Source organism: Rhipicephalus sanguineus, chromosome 3 (genome assembly GCF_013339695.2).
Source record: "Rhipicephalus sanguineus isolate Rsan-2018 chromosome 3, BIME_Rsan_1.4, whole genome shotgun sequence".
Classification (NCBI taxonomy): domain Eukaryota; kingdom Metazoa; phylum Arthropoda; class Arachnida; order Ixodida; family Ixodidae; genus Rhipicephalus; species Rhipicephalus sanguineus.
In genome coordinates this window covers 195,005,933-195,023,392 of record NC_051178.1, presented here as the reverse complement: position 1 = coordinate 195,023,392, position 17,460 = coordinate 195,005,933, and the positions used below count along the sequence as shown (strand labels likewise).

The 17,460-nt window shown below is 45.7% G+C and overlaps 1 protein-coding gene across 2 annotated transcripts in view; it reads left to right on the top strand.

The window, feature by feature from the left end:
* The window catches only part of LOC119387975 (uncharacterized), a 33,244-nt gene that overhangs the window by 13,269 nt on the left and 2,515 nt on the right, over window positions 1-17,460 (top strand). For both annotated transcript variants that reach the window (XM_037655569.2, XM_037655570.2), the window contains exons 2-5: window positions 2,658-2,754; window positions 5,278-5,363; window positions 7,982-8,074; window positions 12,520-12,609. In XM_037655569.2, the coding sequence (XP_037511497.1) occupies window positions 2,658-2,754; window positions 5,278-5,363; window positions 7,982-8,074; window positions 12,520-12,609 (366 nt within the window). The remainder of the gene's footprint in view (window positions 1-2,657; window positions 2,755-5,277; window positions 5,364-7,981; window positions 8,075-12,519; window positions 12,610-17,460) is intronic.

Genomic DNA, 17,460 nt, shown 5'->3' with positions numbered 1-17,460 from the left:
CGTGTTGTGCTGAACATCACGTTCCGCCGATCGATGCAGCTGCCGGTTCTGAGGCACATTCTTCAAATATATCCGAAGGCTACACGTGTCCTATGGATTTTTCTTTAGATGATACTACAGCTATCTTGGGCAGCGCGGTATGAGGCACAGAGCAGCGATAGAGAGCCGGAAACAAATGCCGGCAATGCGCTCTCGAGGCTGGCACATGCCACTCCTCTACAACAAACCAGCCTTTCATAGGACGTGCGCCAACGGCACTCACTACTCCCCGCCACGCCTCTATTGCTTCGTTTGAAGAATGATGCGAGTTTTCTTCTTTCTTCACTTCTTACGCACTTCTGACGCAGCCAGGCTTCCGTATCATTTATCATACGCGATCAAGAGGTCGCCAGTAACACTTGCGCGTCACCCTTAACTTGGTTAAACTAGTAGAGAAGTTTATGGTCTGATCGTTCGCGTGAGCCTTGCGATTGGGAGCAGAGCTTCGAAAAGAGTTCAGAATGCTTGAGAAGTTCTCCAGCGCTTTTTTCGAGTGATGCGATCCTTTCTTTAGCGTATCTTACGAGAATTATATATTTCCATGCGAGCGAGTGAGCCAGGAATTCATACCGTGACAAAGTTCAAAAGAACAACGAGCTCGAACGAAAAACAGGCCGCTTAAACTTAAGTTTTATCGCACTGAAGCACACAGCGCGTACCAGCGAAGCTCTTTTCATTTACGCGTGTGGAACCTCTCGACTCTTTCAAACAGTTTATGTGAGCCCTTATCGCAGAGCCCGTGCTCGCACTTTCTTTTGCAGTTTTATGACTGAATTCTTCTGGAAACTATGAGTTATGAGATGTGCATCACCAGCAAACTTGTGCAATTTTATTGAAGCATGATATTGGGTATAGGAAGAAACGTAAATGCCCTTCTTCACGAAGGAATTTCCGCATTTCGTTTTGGGTGCCTTGGACGTTTTCAAAGCACAGCGCCGGCACCACCGTATATGGTTAACCCTGACAAAAATGAGTTCGCCTCTATGCTCTATACAACCTGTATAGTTCCGGTAATGCCTGTCACTTTTCTGCAGACTATAAGCCGGTGTACGCGTTAACAGATCTCGCGCCCACTTTGTAACTCATGCTAGAAAAAGGTTAAGCGTATACAGACACGGACACAGGTACAAGAAAACTGAAAACACAGTGTCAGAGTGATTATATGATGATGTCACTACTTGTTTTAATTTAAATTCCTAATTATCTACAGAGTCACACGTTCCAAAGTTTATGCAGCAATCTATATTTCGCACCATGAAGGGCTTTATGAAGACTGGACACACCTTTACCTACTTCTGGATGCATTATCCGACAGTTTACGAAAGCACGCCAACTATTAACACAACCAGAAAGTTCAAACTGTGCACAATGCCACAGAATGAATCCAGTGGCTGTAGCTGCCCTAAATGACAGTGAGGGGTCATCGCTGACCACGAGAACTCACGCACGCAAATACATAGCACTCATTCGAAGATAACGCGAACTTTTCTTGTGAGACAGTGCAACCAAGTCTCTGACAATGAGACTTATGCCTCTTGAGCACGCGAACTCCAACGGTGTTTGGACTATGTGTGGGACATACAGGGGACATCTACCGAAGAGGTGTTCGCACGGTGTGACACGCGATGAAGAAGTCTCTGCTTTTTTTGACAAAGGTCTTTTGCAGAAAGAGACGGCTGTCCTCCCTGCGTTACCGAGCTGGTCGAGCATTTGCAGCCAAGATTTTTTGTGCATCGTTGGCGTCTGAGCGACACGGATAGCCCGCAACACATGAACAAGTTAAACGCGATAAGTAAAAATCAGCGACTCGCAGTCGGCAATCAGTGCGAGGAATAATATCGGCCAAGGCCGCTAACATACTCCTCGGGAAGGCCAAGTTCATATCGTCTAAGTAATTTGAAGAGAGATAGGTCATTTGGTTCCCAGCCCACACCTCCTGTGAGTCCCCCACTCCCAACCTCAACGAGGAAGCCCACCACGTCGCGCGAGGTCTCACTTACCGCGCTCACGAAGAAGCATCCCCCGAGGTAACGAGAGGAGAGGCCTGCAATGAGAGGGACAGAATGGTCAGATTCTGTGACATCAGCCAATTCCACCAAAAATCGAGGTGCAGATTTCTACCTCCTAGTTCCAAGTAAGAAAGGCGGTTGACTGGAGGCGACGTCAAACGAGAACGTTCCCCAACGCGGTGCACCTAAACCACATTTACCCCGAAATATACTCAGATGACGTGTGTAAACTATGTAAGAAGAAAACACGCCGCCCTAGAACACATATTATGGGAATGCGTACACGTGCAGGATTAAAATGCAGTCTCCTCAGACCAGCTTGCAGAGCGGTGGAAAACCACGCTGATGAGCCCAGATCTGCAAGAACTATATGAGCCATCGAGCAAGCACAGGAGGCGGCTAGGAGACAGGTTCTCTCCAACCGCCCCTGGCGCGGCCTAGGCTCAGGCCTCAATCAGCTGGTGTCAATAAAGTTATTCAGTGTAACGCGGGTAAAGTGTAACGCTGGTATTACAGTAACGTGTTTAGTAGCAATGAAGAGGTACCACTTTATTTCTTGGAGTTTGGCGACGGTTAAACAACTAACAGCTCGTACCAAACTGCACGCAGACGCTTTCAGTGGCCGGGTCCCTGGCTGCCTTTCTACGGATCCTGGTGGCCTCGAGCGACAGCCGCATCATCCCTGACTACCAAGGGTCAGTGAAAGGTCAGTGACCCGCCGCGGTGGCTCAGCGGCTACTTACTGAGTTCGAGGTCGCGTTTTCAATCATCGGTCGCGACCGTCCGCACTTCGATGGAGACAATATATACGTAGAAACGTACGCGTACTTACAGGTGCGTGCACAGGACTGAATTCAATAAGCTTGTAGCACTGAAGGAGTTAACCCACATATGCCCAATGCCCTACATATAGGACGCTTCTTTGATTCACTCTAACATCGCTATTTCTTTAGCTGACGAGTAGCGCCACCTACAGCACATCAAGCAGGCCTGATGAGTAGCGCCACCTACAGCACATCAAGCAGGCCTCATTAAGGCCTGCTTGATATGCTGTAGGTGGCGCTACTTATCAGCTAAAAAAATAGCGATGTTAGAGTGAATCAAAGAAGCGTCCTATATGTAGGACACTGGGCATATATGGACTAAAGTAACTGTAGGAAGCGATCTTTTGATTAATTAGCCGTCAATTTCTCAGACTTGTTAAAAATTACGAACATTTCAAAAACATTATGTCTCAAGTTTTCAGCTCTGTAGCATGATAATAAAAAAACAGTATCGCAATTCGGTGAAAATATTCTAGATATGTTTACATTAAGACGTCTAAGGCGGACTACGCTGGTGTTATTTTGCACCGATCTGAGTTATACTACAAATTTGCGAGAAGGGCTTTCAGAAAAATCTTGGTAACAACTTCACGTAAGCTGTAAACACTCCAAGATACATACTTTAAAGAACTGCGATACCTGTTTCTTGCACAAAGTTATGGATATGCAAACACCGCTTCATTTTTTTTAACCTACCAGTTTTCGACAATTCTCGCAAAAAAAAAAAAAAGCGTAGGGCCCTAAATAAGGAATTTCGATTTCTCAGACTTGCTAGGATTCCCATCTTTTCCACTCGATCAAATTTTATTCCACTCGGTCCACCGCTTTCCTCAGGACATGTATTTGAATAGGGAAATCTCATTCAGTTGTGGGGACCGAGCTGAAAATTAGCCTTGCAAAATGAAAAGACTACCCTCACACACCATTGCTCAATATTCCCTTTTACGTCACTCTTCTTTTTTGTGTGTGGTGTTTCTTTTTTTTTTTTCTTCTTCCCGAAGTCTTGTCATCCTGCCACTCCCGTCCCAATTTATTCGCCTTTAAGTCTCTTTCGACACTGTTTTCCCACTTCTTGTCGAGACGACATCGCGGTTCTTTTGCCTTTAGTTCAACGGACAGTCTTCATTGCCTCCTTGTCGACGAAGTCCCCGTCTCTTCTCATTACAAAGGCAAACTTCCGCGGCGCTCCTTCGTTTAGCCTATGCTCCGAGCCCAGCGACCTTGATCGACCCTGTGATCTCTGTCACTGTTCGTCCCCGTAAATGAGTGTGAATAATTGTTCCCAGCGCTCGTTTACATACTTTCTTCGCCTAGCATCAACGGTTTACTTTTATTTCTTTCTATTAAAGCGAAAGCCTTAGATCCCTCATCAAACATGAAGATTGACCGTCGGCGGCGTAGGCGTTAATTCGAGTAATGCAAACAATCATCACGTGATGACGTCACCACATGACGTCATCATCGCGTCAGAGATCGCCAGAATTTGTGGCGTTAGTGTGAGGTCATCATGTCGTCACTATGGTGACGACATGATGACGTCACATGATGAAACCACGTCAGGTGCAGAAAGCTTTCGGAGGGGGCGGGGCAGGATCGAGTGAGAAAAAAAAGAAGGTGGCTTTCGCCTTCGAGTCGTCTTGAGTGAATGCGTAAGGGATGCTGTGAGATTTTCCTTTGTGCTTTTCAGCTCTAATGTGATAGCTAAGGTATGTAATGACAGCCCGACGCTTGCTTCAAATTGAAGACAAGGTCAAGTCACAACTCTTGCCACTGTCACCTTGCACTTGAAGCATGACACTCTTCCTATCATACCCCCACCCCATCCAATTCTTCTTGTTTTTTTATTTTTTTGCGCTTGTATTTTGTGGGAAAGAGGCATCGCTGTCTACACCGAACAATGCGTTTATCGGAGACACGTCATAACTCAAGGGATCGCCAAATCGCTGATAAGATTCCACGTGTCGAGTCGTACAGCGTCGGAAGGTTACGTCAACATTGTCGGTTTCTGTTCCTCTTCTTTTTATATGTGGGGGCTTTCCGTGTTGGCATCGGGAAAAACGAGGAAAAACTCGTGCGCTTATTTTTAAGTATGCTGAAAATCGCGAGCGAACTGTATTTTCCACGTGCGATCCCGTGTTCCTTGCGCCGCCCTGCAATAAATCAAGCTAGTTTGACAAGCGCATGACCTTAGACAGCACAGTGAAGTCCACGCAAGACGCCGTCCCGTCTAAGGTATTAGCTCGTCAAAGCTTCACGCATGAACCAAATGGTCTAGCAACACCCTTTTCCGTTATTATTATTCACCTGCCGCGGTCGTCTAAGGGTTATGGTGCTGGACTTAAAGAGAGAGAGAGAATGGCCACCCGTTTCAGAAGTGCCCTGTTTCTTCCCCTCCTCTTTTGCAGTGAATACAATGCTATTCCTCTTTCCTGGTATATACTGTCTACTGAGGACCTCGACCTGTGTCCTTCTCATCTGGGGATCAAAGATCGTAAGTATATGCACAGAAGACTCTTTCGATCATATGCCCATTCTATGGTATTGCTTCTGGAACCCTCACTCACCTTCCTCTAACCACCTCTTCGTTTCTTTTTCTCGGTTCTCCCTTTTATTCATCCGTTTTCCCATGCCTCATAATGTCAGAATGAAATTAGGCAAAGCGTGGATGCCCAATGTATGCAGATGCTGCAAAAGAGACTTATGAACTGGATTGTCCAAAAGCCATCGATCTTTTACAGTATTGAGGTCGGTGACTTCTCAACTTCACATTCCCAGGTACATTTTTACGGACTGTTTTAGACAAAGGACACCATGGGCGTAGAACGAAATTTTCTTGGGGAAGGTGGGGGTGGGAGGTCCGGCCCCCCTTCGTTGTATGTTCTTGCGTGTGTTTGTACGCGTGCGCCTATATATGCGCATACAAAATGTAAAGTTTTATGAGGGAAGGGGGTTTGAAGCCCCCAAAGCAACCACCTGGCTACTCCACTGACGGACAAGTCCAATGCAGACGTGGTGGACTTCAACCATGTCTGCAGTGGGTGCCCATTAAAGCTTTGAATCCTTCGCTATTGAGCTTTCCTTTGGCGAGCTCTGTACTGCGCCATGACACGCAAGGAGCGTGACCTTGACATAGGCGTGCTTGCAGGGTGCGGTGAAAGAGAGCTCCGCATACAGACCTGTACATAAGTGCATGCAGTTACGGAGTCCTGCGACATCAGCACGAAAGTGGTCATTGCAACAACGTTCGTATCGCGCGTTCTATTCGGTGATAGCGACGTCGCCTGTCAAGTGGGAGTACACAAAAGACATCCGGTAACACTTCGGACCTTTCAGTTAACCTTAACGATGCAACACCCCCTAGCAAAACTGCAAAGCTTGCAACCCACGCGTGATGCGCCCGGATTGTGGTACATTTCCGTAACGCAGTTACGTGCAAACTGAGACAGCGTCATCAAAGGATGGCAGAAAGTAGGGTGTTGACGTAGTGTGAGGAGAAAGGGGGGAAAGGGGAGGTTGCAGACCTCGATAAGACGCACTCTTACCGAGAGATCCTTTTGTGAAGCACCTCCAACGCCACTTTTGTGCATATATATCTGCATAGGCGTGCGCAGGGTTCCCCTTCAGTGGGGGGCGAAGGCTCATCGCGGCACCCCCCCCCTATTAAGTCAATGTATGGTGCAGACATTGCGCCCCCCTCTTAGGTGACTAGGGGTGCTCTCCTCTCCCCCCCCCCCCACCCCCGTGCGCACGCCTATGTATATCTCTATACTTGAAGAGTCATTCAAAAAGTGCCAGTTTGTCACGCGAGCTCTAGGTGTTATATATCAACAGCTGTGCGAACACAGACTGTTTCTCTCGTGATCATGGTTTGCTCATCCTGAGCGACTAATGTTCATTTCTATATTTATATGTCGTTTCTTCATTTACGGCATGATGAAAGAAACAACGTAATCTTTCTGTTGTCAGCGATGTCACCTTTCATCATGATTCATCCGGACCAGACAGGTTTCCGTCGAACTCTCGATTTCACTGTTACGGCGTAGTAGATATTTCAGATGACTGTGACAATGCTATTAAAGTCGCGCAAAATCGCTTTAAGGCTATACATAAAGAGAACAAGCTGATTAAATTATAATATTCCGGCTTCGTTGTCAACGTTGGAAGCCTATATTATTGCATAAGTATAGTAATGCCTACAGTTGCTGCCCTATATATCACAAAGTTTGGTGCTCTTCCCGAGCGCTCTAAAACCGACATTGGAATACGCACATATGCTATCATGAGGCAATATTCTATACAGCAAGGATCCTCGCAATTAGAATCGATATGTTACGAAAATTAGCTGGCATTGCGTTCGCAGCGGCCACATTATCAGTAAACCCATCCTGAAAGAATTTAAATGAACAACTGGCAGCGCATGGCTGAACGCCCAGGAATTAAGAGCTCGTCGAGATTCGCATGCGGACCTGAGGCCTTAAAAAATGCGGTCCGAAAATGCTTCAATATTGGCTTAAGCACAGAATACTGCAACGTGGACAGGACAAGCACAGGTAGCCGCCGTATTCCAGTGGCTCGCGCTGCTGGGCTTGATGTTTTGAGTCTGATACCGGGCGCGGGGCCACGTTTTTAATGAGCGAAATGCGAAAGCGTTTGTGAACTTAGGATTTATGTACACGTTATATAGTGGACCGCCGGAGGCCAAAGATGCCCCGAAGTCTATGGTGTGCCTCAAAACCATGCCGTAAATATGAGTGAAGACTAACGCTGTGCACGTGCCCGTTATGTCCAAACCCAAATCAATACACCGTGGCCTTCTCACTCTGACTCCAGCGCACCATGTATTTTCCCTTACGGGTTGGCTCTCCAAGCGGAGTGAATAATGACATCCTGACCGGCCATGGCCGGTCAGAATGTATACTGAACGATGACTTATTCCGAGCGATGCATCGCCAGTATACGTCAGGAACGTGCAGGAAAACGACTGGTATATGTAGATAACTCCACCACCGTCATGTGTACCTCAAGGCGCGCTTGTTTGTTAGTTTATCTATGTCTCTCTTTCAATTTAGTGAAGTTACCTCTCTCTCTCTCTCTCGCTCCCGGATATAGGAGCGTGCCCAGCTCGTGCTTCCCTGGATAGTCACTGGCATCGTCGACCTCGTGCTCTGCGTCGTCGGTATGGTCGTGCTTGGAATCGCAGCTGTAAGCATCACTGCTCATGTCATTCCGTTTAGACGCGCCGCTTAACGGCGCGAAATGCTTTGCAAATGTTTGTTATAGAGGGCAACCTTATACCGACGGATTGCACCTACGGAGTGTACCATATATATATAACGCTTATGTGTGTCCCACCGGCAACCGGAGCTTTAATTACATGCCTGAAAACGTGAAGCTATACAAGAAAAAGGAAGGGTGTGTGGTGGCGTCCCTTTAAGGTGACTGCACAAGCCCATAAATAGAATTATACAAACCATGGTGTTTAAAGGGCCTCTAAACCACCAACAGACGCTTTTGTGCTCCTCTCCATAGGCGTGCGCAGGGTTCTTCAGGATGGGGGGGGGGGGGGGGGGTCATCGCAGCGCCCCCCCCCCCCATTAAGTCAAAGCATGGAACAGACTTTGCGCCCCCCCCCCACCTCTATGGTGACTAAAGAGGGCGCCCCCCCCCCCCCCGCCCTCCCCTTGATCCGCTAACTTCAGCGGCCGCCGTGACGTCACCTGTCCGCTTAGGTGATGTCGCGAGCAACAGACGCTGTCGAGTGGGCGAACAAGAACCTGTTCGTCTGCTAGCAAGTGCGAACAAACCCTGCTCTTTCTCCTCGCACGGCGATGAGGAGCATTCGGAGAAGCGGAGAGACGAGATGAAGAACGCAGAGTACCGAAGGAAAGAGCGAAACGAGCAAGGGCCACGTTTCTATTATTAAACACGTGTAACCACGGCCGCTATGTGGTGTAACTCTGCTAGCGTTCGCTGTGTACTCGTGCACAAATGCAACGCCACCACTCAATTTTGACCTCTCGGTGGTTTAGGGGCCCTTTAACGTCCCGAATCTGCATAGGGGGCTGTTAATTAACGAACACCGTATAGTAGAGGGCTCCGAGTTCATTTTGACCACCTGGTCTTGTTTAATGTGCCCACAAAGCCAGGGACGTAGCCAGAAATTTATTTCGGAGGACGAGGAGGGGGTCCGAAACCCCACCCCCTCCTTTATGTATGTTCGTGCGTGTGTTTGTGCGTGTTATATATACCGTTGAAACTCGATCTAACGAAGTGATCTGGATGCTCGAACTGTTTCGTTAAATCGGGAAGTTCGTAAAATCGAGAAAGAGATTTTTCGGCTCTTCGAAATCTAAAATTGTAACGTTGCGACAACCAAAAGCTACCGGGCCATCGTTCTTGCCATCAATCTACTCCTGCGCATGTGAAAAGTCCGCGAGTGTGGCCCTGACATGGAGTCTCCCATTACGCCCGGACATAGGGGGCGCCGTGTCCGGGCGATGCAGGACAGAAAGACGGTTATGTGAAGCAATTACGCGCGAACGATATGAGAACACACGGAGAATGAATGAAGTGATTGTGCGAGCAGGTCGAGCCATAAAGTTGCAATGAGACGATTAGTGACATGAAACCACGAAACCAACCACTGCCGCCCGTAGCACCATTCCGTACGTACGTGCGCTATCGACTGCCGCGTCCATTGCTTCATGCATGGGCGCGGCGTACAGCCTTGTCAAACTGAAGCTAGGGTCGTGAGTAGGGCGCCTAGACGTTTTAGTGCGATAAAACAGCGTTAGAGCGCACGTTCGAAGAAAAACCCGTCTCTACAAAATTGCAAGGAAATCACCGCTTTTTTCACTCAGGTATTTCTTGAAAAACTTAGCCAAATCGGGTTTGGCGGCCGAGCTAGTTCGTTAATTCGGGTTTATATTAACACTGATAAAACTGCTGCTTGGGCCAGTGGGTTCATGATTAAGATAGATTTACCAGCGCAAAAAGACGAAACACTTAAGAAGAAACACACACACACACACACACACACGCACACACACACACACAGCGCTGACTTCAGCGCTGTGTGTGTGTGTGTTCCTTATGTGTTTCATCTTTTTGCGCTGGTAAATCTTGTCTTAATAATAGCACTGAGACCTATGGGTATTTGGTGGGGAATCCAAATTTCTTCGTTAAATCGAGAACTTCGTAAAATCAGGTTTCGTTAGATTGTGTTCTAACTGCGCATAAAAATGTAATAATTTCGGTGGGGGTTGAACCCCCCAACTGACCCCCTGGCAACGCCAATGCCCAAAGCACATTATTTATTTTACAGCAGATACAAACTGGTCCAGTCGCTGGAGACCCCACCGAGCTAGCTCCCGTGCACTTAAAGGACTGCGCCTCACCATCTCCGCCACGTACTGGCTCGGTGCGATGACAGCGCAGAAAGGAGGCCGAAATGTTTTCCTCCTGAGTAGCGAAAAGCCCGTTGTACGCACCTCGGGAAATGATAGCAACGGGGTTATTGCGCAGCGTTAATATAGAAAAACGGCGCGGCCAACGCACACCAAGCCAAAAACACGTCGAAAGCGCGTTCTACGCGGATTTCCATGAATGCCGCGTGACCGTTTCAATACGTGCACTTGAATTGGAAAATACAGCAGGAGCTCGACCTAAACGGTCCCTCTTCAAGCATGAAAAGGTTTCGCATAGGGAAAGCGTAGTTAGCGAGCGACAGCATTTGCTTTGCCGTGTCGCGATGGCCGTTACATTAGCTTTATTGCATCCGCTTTCGTGGGCCGCGCTGCTGAGTCCGCGCTAAACGTCTCTTATTTTTCAGAAGGCTGTGCATCTGCATGCGGGCGCGCTCTTTTCATCACGCTCGAGGAGACCGAGTAATGCGCTCTGTTCGTCGACTCGGCAAACGCTTGTACATTTGCTGAAAACGGCAGCGTGACTGGCATGCGGCGTATATACAGGGTTTTATTTTTTTTTAGACAATACAGATTTTTTATAAATATCCTATGACAGTAAGGCTCCTGTAGTTTTCACACACGAACTCCATGTCGAGGCGGAAATACCTTGCCGCAGTTAAAATGACACGGTTGTGACTAATTAACAAAAACTCGTGAATCAACTGTTTAATTATTGACTTGAGGGCAGGTGTTTATATTACAAAGTTGTAGTGCGTGCCAGTTTATGGCAATTTCATACCTATTTTTATAAGTCACAAAAGTAGCACGTAGTTCGAGGTATTTATCATCGCATTTAATAGGCGAAATCGAAAGTGATCGCGCAAGGCGCGCACGAAGCGCGACCGTTCTGCTACGTCAGACCCGAACTACCCGTCACATTGGAGTGACGAAATTTAAATGACGGCGCGCCGCAGATGTTTTCGTGAAACGCTGCAAAAAAAAAAAAAAAAAAAAGTCATCTCACTTGTACCCGCGCATCGCCTTACTTCTGCGTGCAGTGTTTGGTGCTTATCTGTTTCTTTCGAAATGTACACAAGAAAACCGCAATATCAACCTTTTATTTGTCTGGTAAGCATAAAGCTCAGGGGCGGCCACTGCGGCGCTTCTTCTTGCAGACAGAAGAAAGAGATAGGCACCACCTAAAGTCCCTAGATTTTTCCTTTTTAAAAAATCTAGGGACTTTAGCACCACCCATCGTACGCAAACATTAAGCTGTCTTCTAGTGTATTTCAGAATGCTTGCAGATTATTCTGAGCAGATTCTGCTTTGGCGCGCCTTCATTCAAATTTCATCACTTCCCTGTCACATATCATTCCGGTGTTCCGCCGCGCTTTGTGCGTGCCGGGCGCGATCACTTTCGATTTCGCCCTTGAAATTCGATTATGAATATTTCGAACTACGTGCAAGTTTTGTGATTTCTAAAAAGTAGGTATGCCATAGATTGGCACGCACTACAACTTTGTGATATAAGCACCTGCCCTCAAGTCAATAATTTAAAAAAGTTAATTAACGAGTTTTTGTTAAGTAGTCGCGTCAACGTCATTTTTGCTGCGGGAAGGTATTTCCGCCTCGACATAGAGTTCACGTGCGAAAACGACAGGAGCCTGACTGTCATAGAATTTTTATTAAAAAATCTGTATTGTCTAAAAGAAAAACACCCTGTATATATGGAGAAGCTAAACACCTGGTCAGGTCATGGGGGCGGCGCCATAGAATTTTTTTACTGGGTGGGATGGGGGCGAAGTGGCACCCACGACAAGTGAGTTCTCTTGGGGCCTCAAAGAGCCTTGAAGGGCGTTTTTCTGTTGAAGAAACATCCCAATATCCCGTACACTCGCGAAGTGTAGGGTGGTTCTATATAGCACAGCACCCTTATACCCACCATTAGGGGGCATAGGTTTGCGCTGGGTTCTCCGTTAGGTGAATCGGAGTTTCACCCCGCTCCCCCCCCCCTTCTCTCTCTCGTTGATCGAAATCATAAGAAAGAAGCTGCTTCGCAATCGATTCCCAAACAAAACAAAAATTCCGAAACACAGAATGTTGGTACTTCCACTACCACATGGTCCAGAGAGACACCACATGCAGTGCTTCCATTGTACCCCTGTGTGCTTCTATACAGCGCTACTTTCTGTCTTTCTGTTTTTCTGCTGTATAAAATGTATGCGTCCCACATTAACGCAGACGCAGAATGGTGCCCAGATCTTCGGACAAGACAATTCGGAGTGGTTCGCCAGTGGAGCTGGGCTCTGTGCTTTGCTTTTCATCTTAATGGTGAGAAAATTTGGTGAAATGATTTACCACTTACCACTAGAGGTAGGTATGCCGTTGTAGACATCTAGCTCTGTTAGCACTCCTGGTTATAGGAGCCACACCTCATTTCATCGAATATTGTGCCTTGAACACTATCCTGTCTTTGGGATCGATGCATCGCTGGATTAAACTAACGCTAATGATAATGTGGAAGTTTGGGGAGGTAACCGTGGAGCAGAGCTAGATTTCGGACTCATAAACATTTTCATCGCGTCTACAAATCACGCCTAACCTGAGCCAAGAAAAATCGTTCAGATAATAAAACCACCAAACAGTAAGTGCCCTGAGTTGACCATTAAGAGGGTGTCTACAAAATGGGCATTGATGATAGTGATGTTGATCATTTCACGAATGCGTACTATCAATAATCAATCAATCAATCAATCAATCAATCAATCAATGATTTATTTAACGTGCCCAGGAACAACCGTAAGGTCTTTGTGCTGGCGCACGCAAGAAAAAAAAAACAATAAAAATAAACAATACAACACAGACAGTTTTCAGAAATAAAAAGAGCAAAAACACGTAGACAAAGAGAAATGAACACAAAAGGGGAGGAGTAAAATAAGACAACACGAGAAATATTGACGGGGCACAAAAAATTAGATTGCATATATACAACTATGTGGAAAGACTGAGAAGGGAAGACTTTGTACATTGTGCCACACTATGTCAAAACAGTGCAAAGCTCGGATAAAAACAATGATTGTGGGCTATGAAAAACGTCAAGATCAAGAAAATTAACATTATAGAGACTTTGTATTCTGTGAACGGTAGAGTGTTGGAAGAAGCAGGCGGGTACATGAAACGGTCTGTTCTCTCTGGTTAACTTACGCGGAATTCGAAAATTTACACAATTGAGAAGTACAGGGCAGGATATGATACCGTGGACTAGCTTGTAAAGAAATAAGAGATCAGAGCGATTTCGTCGGCAGTGAAGTGATGGCAGTGATAATAATTCAGCAGTACTTGAACGAGATCCAGAGTCATTTTTAGCAAAGCGATGGTTATATATGCTGAGGAATTTTTTCTGGACTCGTTCAATGGTGTTACCGCTGGATTGAGCAATGCCATTCCATATCACGGACGCATACTCAAGTTGCGGAAGACATATTGCCGTGTACAATTTGTGTAGGGCCATGGGAGACCTGAATTCTCGAGATATTCTACAAACACATCCGAGAGAACGAAGGCCCCGCATAACAGCACGCTTAACGTGAGAAGAAAAGTTTAACGCGCTGTCAACAACAACACCAAGATCACTGATTTCATAAACCTTGCATAACGGCACAGAATTGACAGAGTATTGAAATGACACGCTGGATGTTTTGCGAGTGATAGACATGAATTTTGTCTTCGAGGTATTCAGAGAAAGGTTATTACCGTCGCACCATTCGGAAAAAGAGCGCAAGTCTGACTGCAGCAAGCGACAGTCGTTAACTGAATGAATTTCCTTAAAAATCTTGATGTCATCGGCATACAAGAGGAAAGAAGAATTACGAATGGCAAAAGAAACATCATTAACGTAAATTTAAAATAGGAGTCGGCCTAATACCGACCCTTGAGGGACCCCACTAGTCACTTTATACAAAGAAGACGTTTGGCCATTTACGGCAACATAACGATATCTATTGAGCAGATAGCTCTGCAGGAGATTCACAACTGACAAGTCAACATCAAAGTGCGCAAGTTTAACCATAATCAGCGTGTGGCTGACTACGTCAAAAGCCTTGCTCAGGTCACAGTAAATTACGTCAACCTGTCCTCTCTGAGAAATAGGTGTGGAGATCTGCGTCATGAAACTAGCAAGATTTGTGGTAGTTGAGCGGCCAGCGGGAAAACCATGTTGATTAGGAATCAATGAGTTTTTCACACTAAAAGACAATATGTCGTGAAGAGCCAGCTCGAAGATCTTTGATGTGGCACATAGTAGAGAAATCGGGCGATAATTAGAAGCATCTGTTCATGCTATTAGAAGCATGAATAATAATCAATCAATCAATCAATCATTTATTTAACGTGCCCAGGAACAACCGTGAGGTCTTTGTGCAGGCACACGCAAAAAAAAATCAATAAAAATAAACAATACAATACAGACAGTCTTCAGAAATAAAAAGAGCAAAAACACGTAGACAAAGAGAAATGAACACAAAAGGGGAGGAGTAAAATAAGACAATATGAGAAATATTGAAGGGGAATAAAAAATTAGATTGCACATATACAACTATGCGGAAAGACGGAGAAGGGAAGACTTTGTACATTGTGCCATACTATGTCAAAACAGTGCAAAGCTCGGATAAAAACAATGATTGTCGACTATGAAAAACGTCAAGATCAAGAAAATTATTATTATAAAGACTTTGTATTCTGTGAACGGTAGAGTGTTGGAAGAAGCAGGCGGGTACATGAAACGGTCTGTTCTCTCTGGTTAACTTACGCGGAATTCGAAAATTAACACAGTTGAGAAGTACAGGGCAGGATATGATACCGTGGACTAGCTTGTAGAGAAATAAGAGATCAGAACGATTTCGTCGGCAGTGAAGTGATGGCAGTGATAATGATTCAGCAGTACTTGAACGAGATCCAGAGTCATTTTTAGCAAAGCGATGGTTATATATGCTGAGGAATTTTTTCTGGACTCGTTCAATGGTGTTACCGCTGGATTGAGCAATGCCATTCCATATCACGGACGCATACTCAAGTTGCGGAAGACATATTGCCGTGTACAATTTGTGTAGGGCCATGGGAGACCTGAATTCTCGAGATATTCTACAAACACATCCGAGAGAACGAAGGCCCCGCATAGCAGCACGCTTAACGTGAGAAGAAAAGTTTAACGCGCTGTCAACAATAACACCAAGATCACTGATTTCATAAACCTTGCATAACGGCACAGAATTGACAAAGTATTGAAATGACACGCTAGATGTTTTGCGAGTGATAGACATGAATTTTGTCTTTGAGGTATTTAGAGAAAGGTTATTGCCGTTGCACCATTCGGAAAAAGAACACAAATCTGACTGCAGCAAGCGACAGTCGTTAACTGAATGAATTTCCTTAAATATCTTGATGTCATCGGCATACAAGAGGAAAGAAGAATTACGGATGGCAAAAGAAACATCATTAACGTAAATTAAAAATAGGAGTGGGCCTAATACCGACCCTTGAGGGACCCCACTAGTCACTTTATACAAAGAAGAGGTTTGGCCATTCACGGCAACATAACAAGATCTATTGAGCAGATAGCTGTGCAAGAGATTCACAATCGACAAGTCAACGTCGAAGTTCGCAAGTTTAACCATAATCAGTGTGTGGCTGACTACGTCAAAAGCCTTGCTCAGGTCACAGTAGATTGCGTCAACCTGTCCTCTCTGAGAAATAGGTGTGGAGATCTGCGTCATGAAACTAGCAAGATTTGTGGTAGTTGAGCGGCCAGCAAGAAAACCATGTTGATTTGGAATCAATGAGTTTTTCACACTAAAAGACAATATTTTGTGAAGAGCCAGTTCGAAGATCTTTGATGTGGCACATAGTAGAGAAATCGGGCGATAATTAGAAACATCTGTCTTAGAACCCGACTTAAATACTGGGAAAACACGAGCAGTTTTCCACATGCTGGGAAATGTGGAAGTGTCCAGGCAGTTATTAAATATCGTAGTCAGTACTGGGACAAATATAGTACCATATGCTTTTAGTATGGCGGAGGGGATGCCATCTGGGCCACATGATAAGGATGGTTTCAAGCGCTTAATGCATTCGCTGATAAGATTTTCATCCAGCGACAAAGCACTGGATGAGCTAACTGCCTTGGGCTGTTGTCTGATAGCAGTGCTGGAGTCTGAGGCCTTATAAACGGATGAGAAATGTGTGGCAAAACAGTCAGCGACGGCATGCACTTCTACCCCATTTGAGTCTAGTAGTCTGAAGGACTCTCCGCTTTTGCTAGACCGTTTACGTACATACTTCCAAAACTCAGCCGGCCTGTCAGAGGCGCTTTTTTCTAAGAATTCAATGTACGAACTATGATCCCGTTTATATAGGCGTTTAGAGAGAGTTCGAAAAAAGCTGAACTCTTCCTTCCACTCGCTGGATGGAGAACATTTAGATTTCCTGTGTGCGTGATCTTTATGCTTCAGTGCACTGATAAGTTCAGATGAGAACCAGTGGGGGTATTTACGTTGTTTAGGTGTATACTGAGGAATAAAATTAAGCATGCTGCTCAGTACAAGCTCCGTAAACCGATCAACCTGGTCATCAACATTAGGTTTGTCAGTAACCTGTGACCACTCAACGGTGGACAAGTGATGATAGAGGCCCGTGTAATCACCTCGCTTGAACGCAAATCTTGGAGATTTGTTTACGTAACTGCTGTAGCTCGTTGTTTCGGCTGATGCAGATAATCTTACGTTAAGTGGTGGGTGGAATTTGTCCGGACGTACAAGAGAGATGTTGGAGCGGGAAACTTCAAGGGGTTGATCGTTTGACACACACAGGTCTAAGACGTTGCCACTGGAATTGACGACTGAATTATGTTGCACTAGGGAATTAAACGCCAGAAAGTCCAAGAGCAGGCTGCACTTTTTCTCTGTGAAATGATTGTAATGAGAAAAGGTAAGCGTGCTCCAGTCAATTCCAGGTGCATTGAAATCCCCAAGAACAATAATTCTGTGCCCACTATGAGAAGATATCACAAGTTCAATAGAAGACATGACATCGTGAAACGAGGCAGGGGAAATGCTGGGCGGTAAATAGAAGCATCCAATCAACAATTTTTCACGGCGCTCAAGGTTGATTTCTAGCCAGATCGATTCT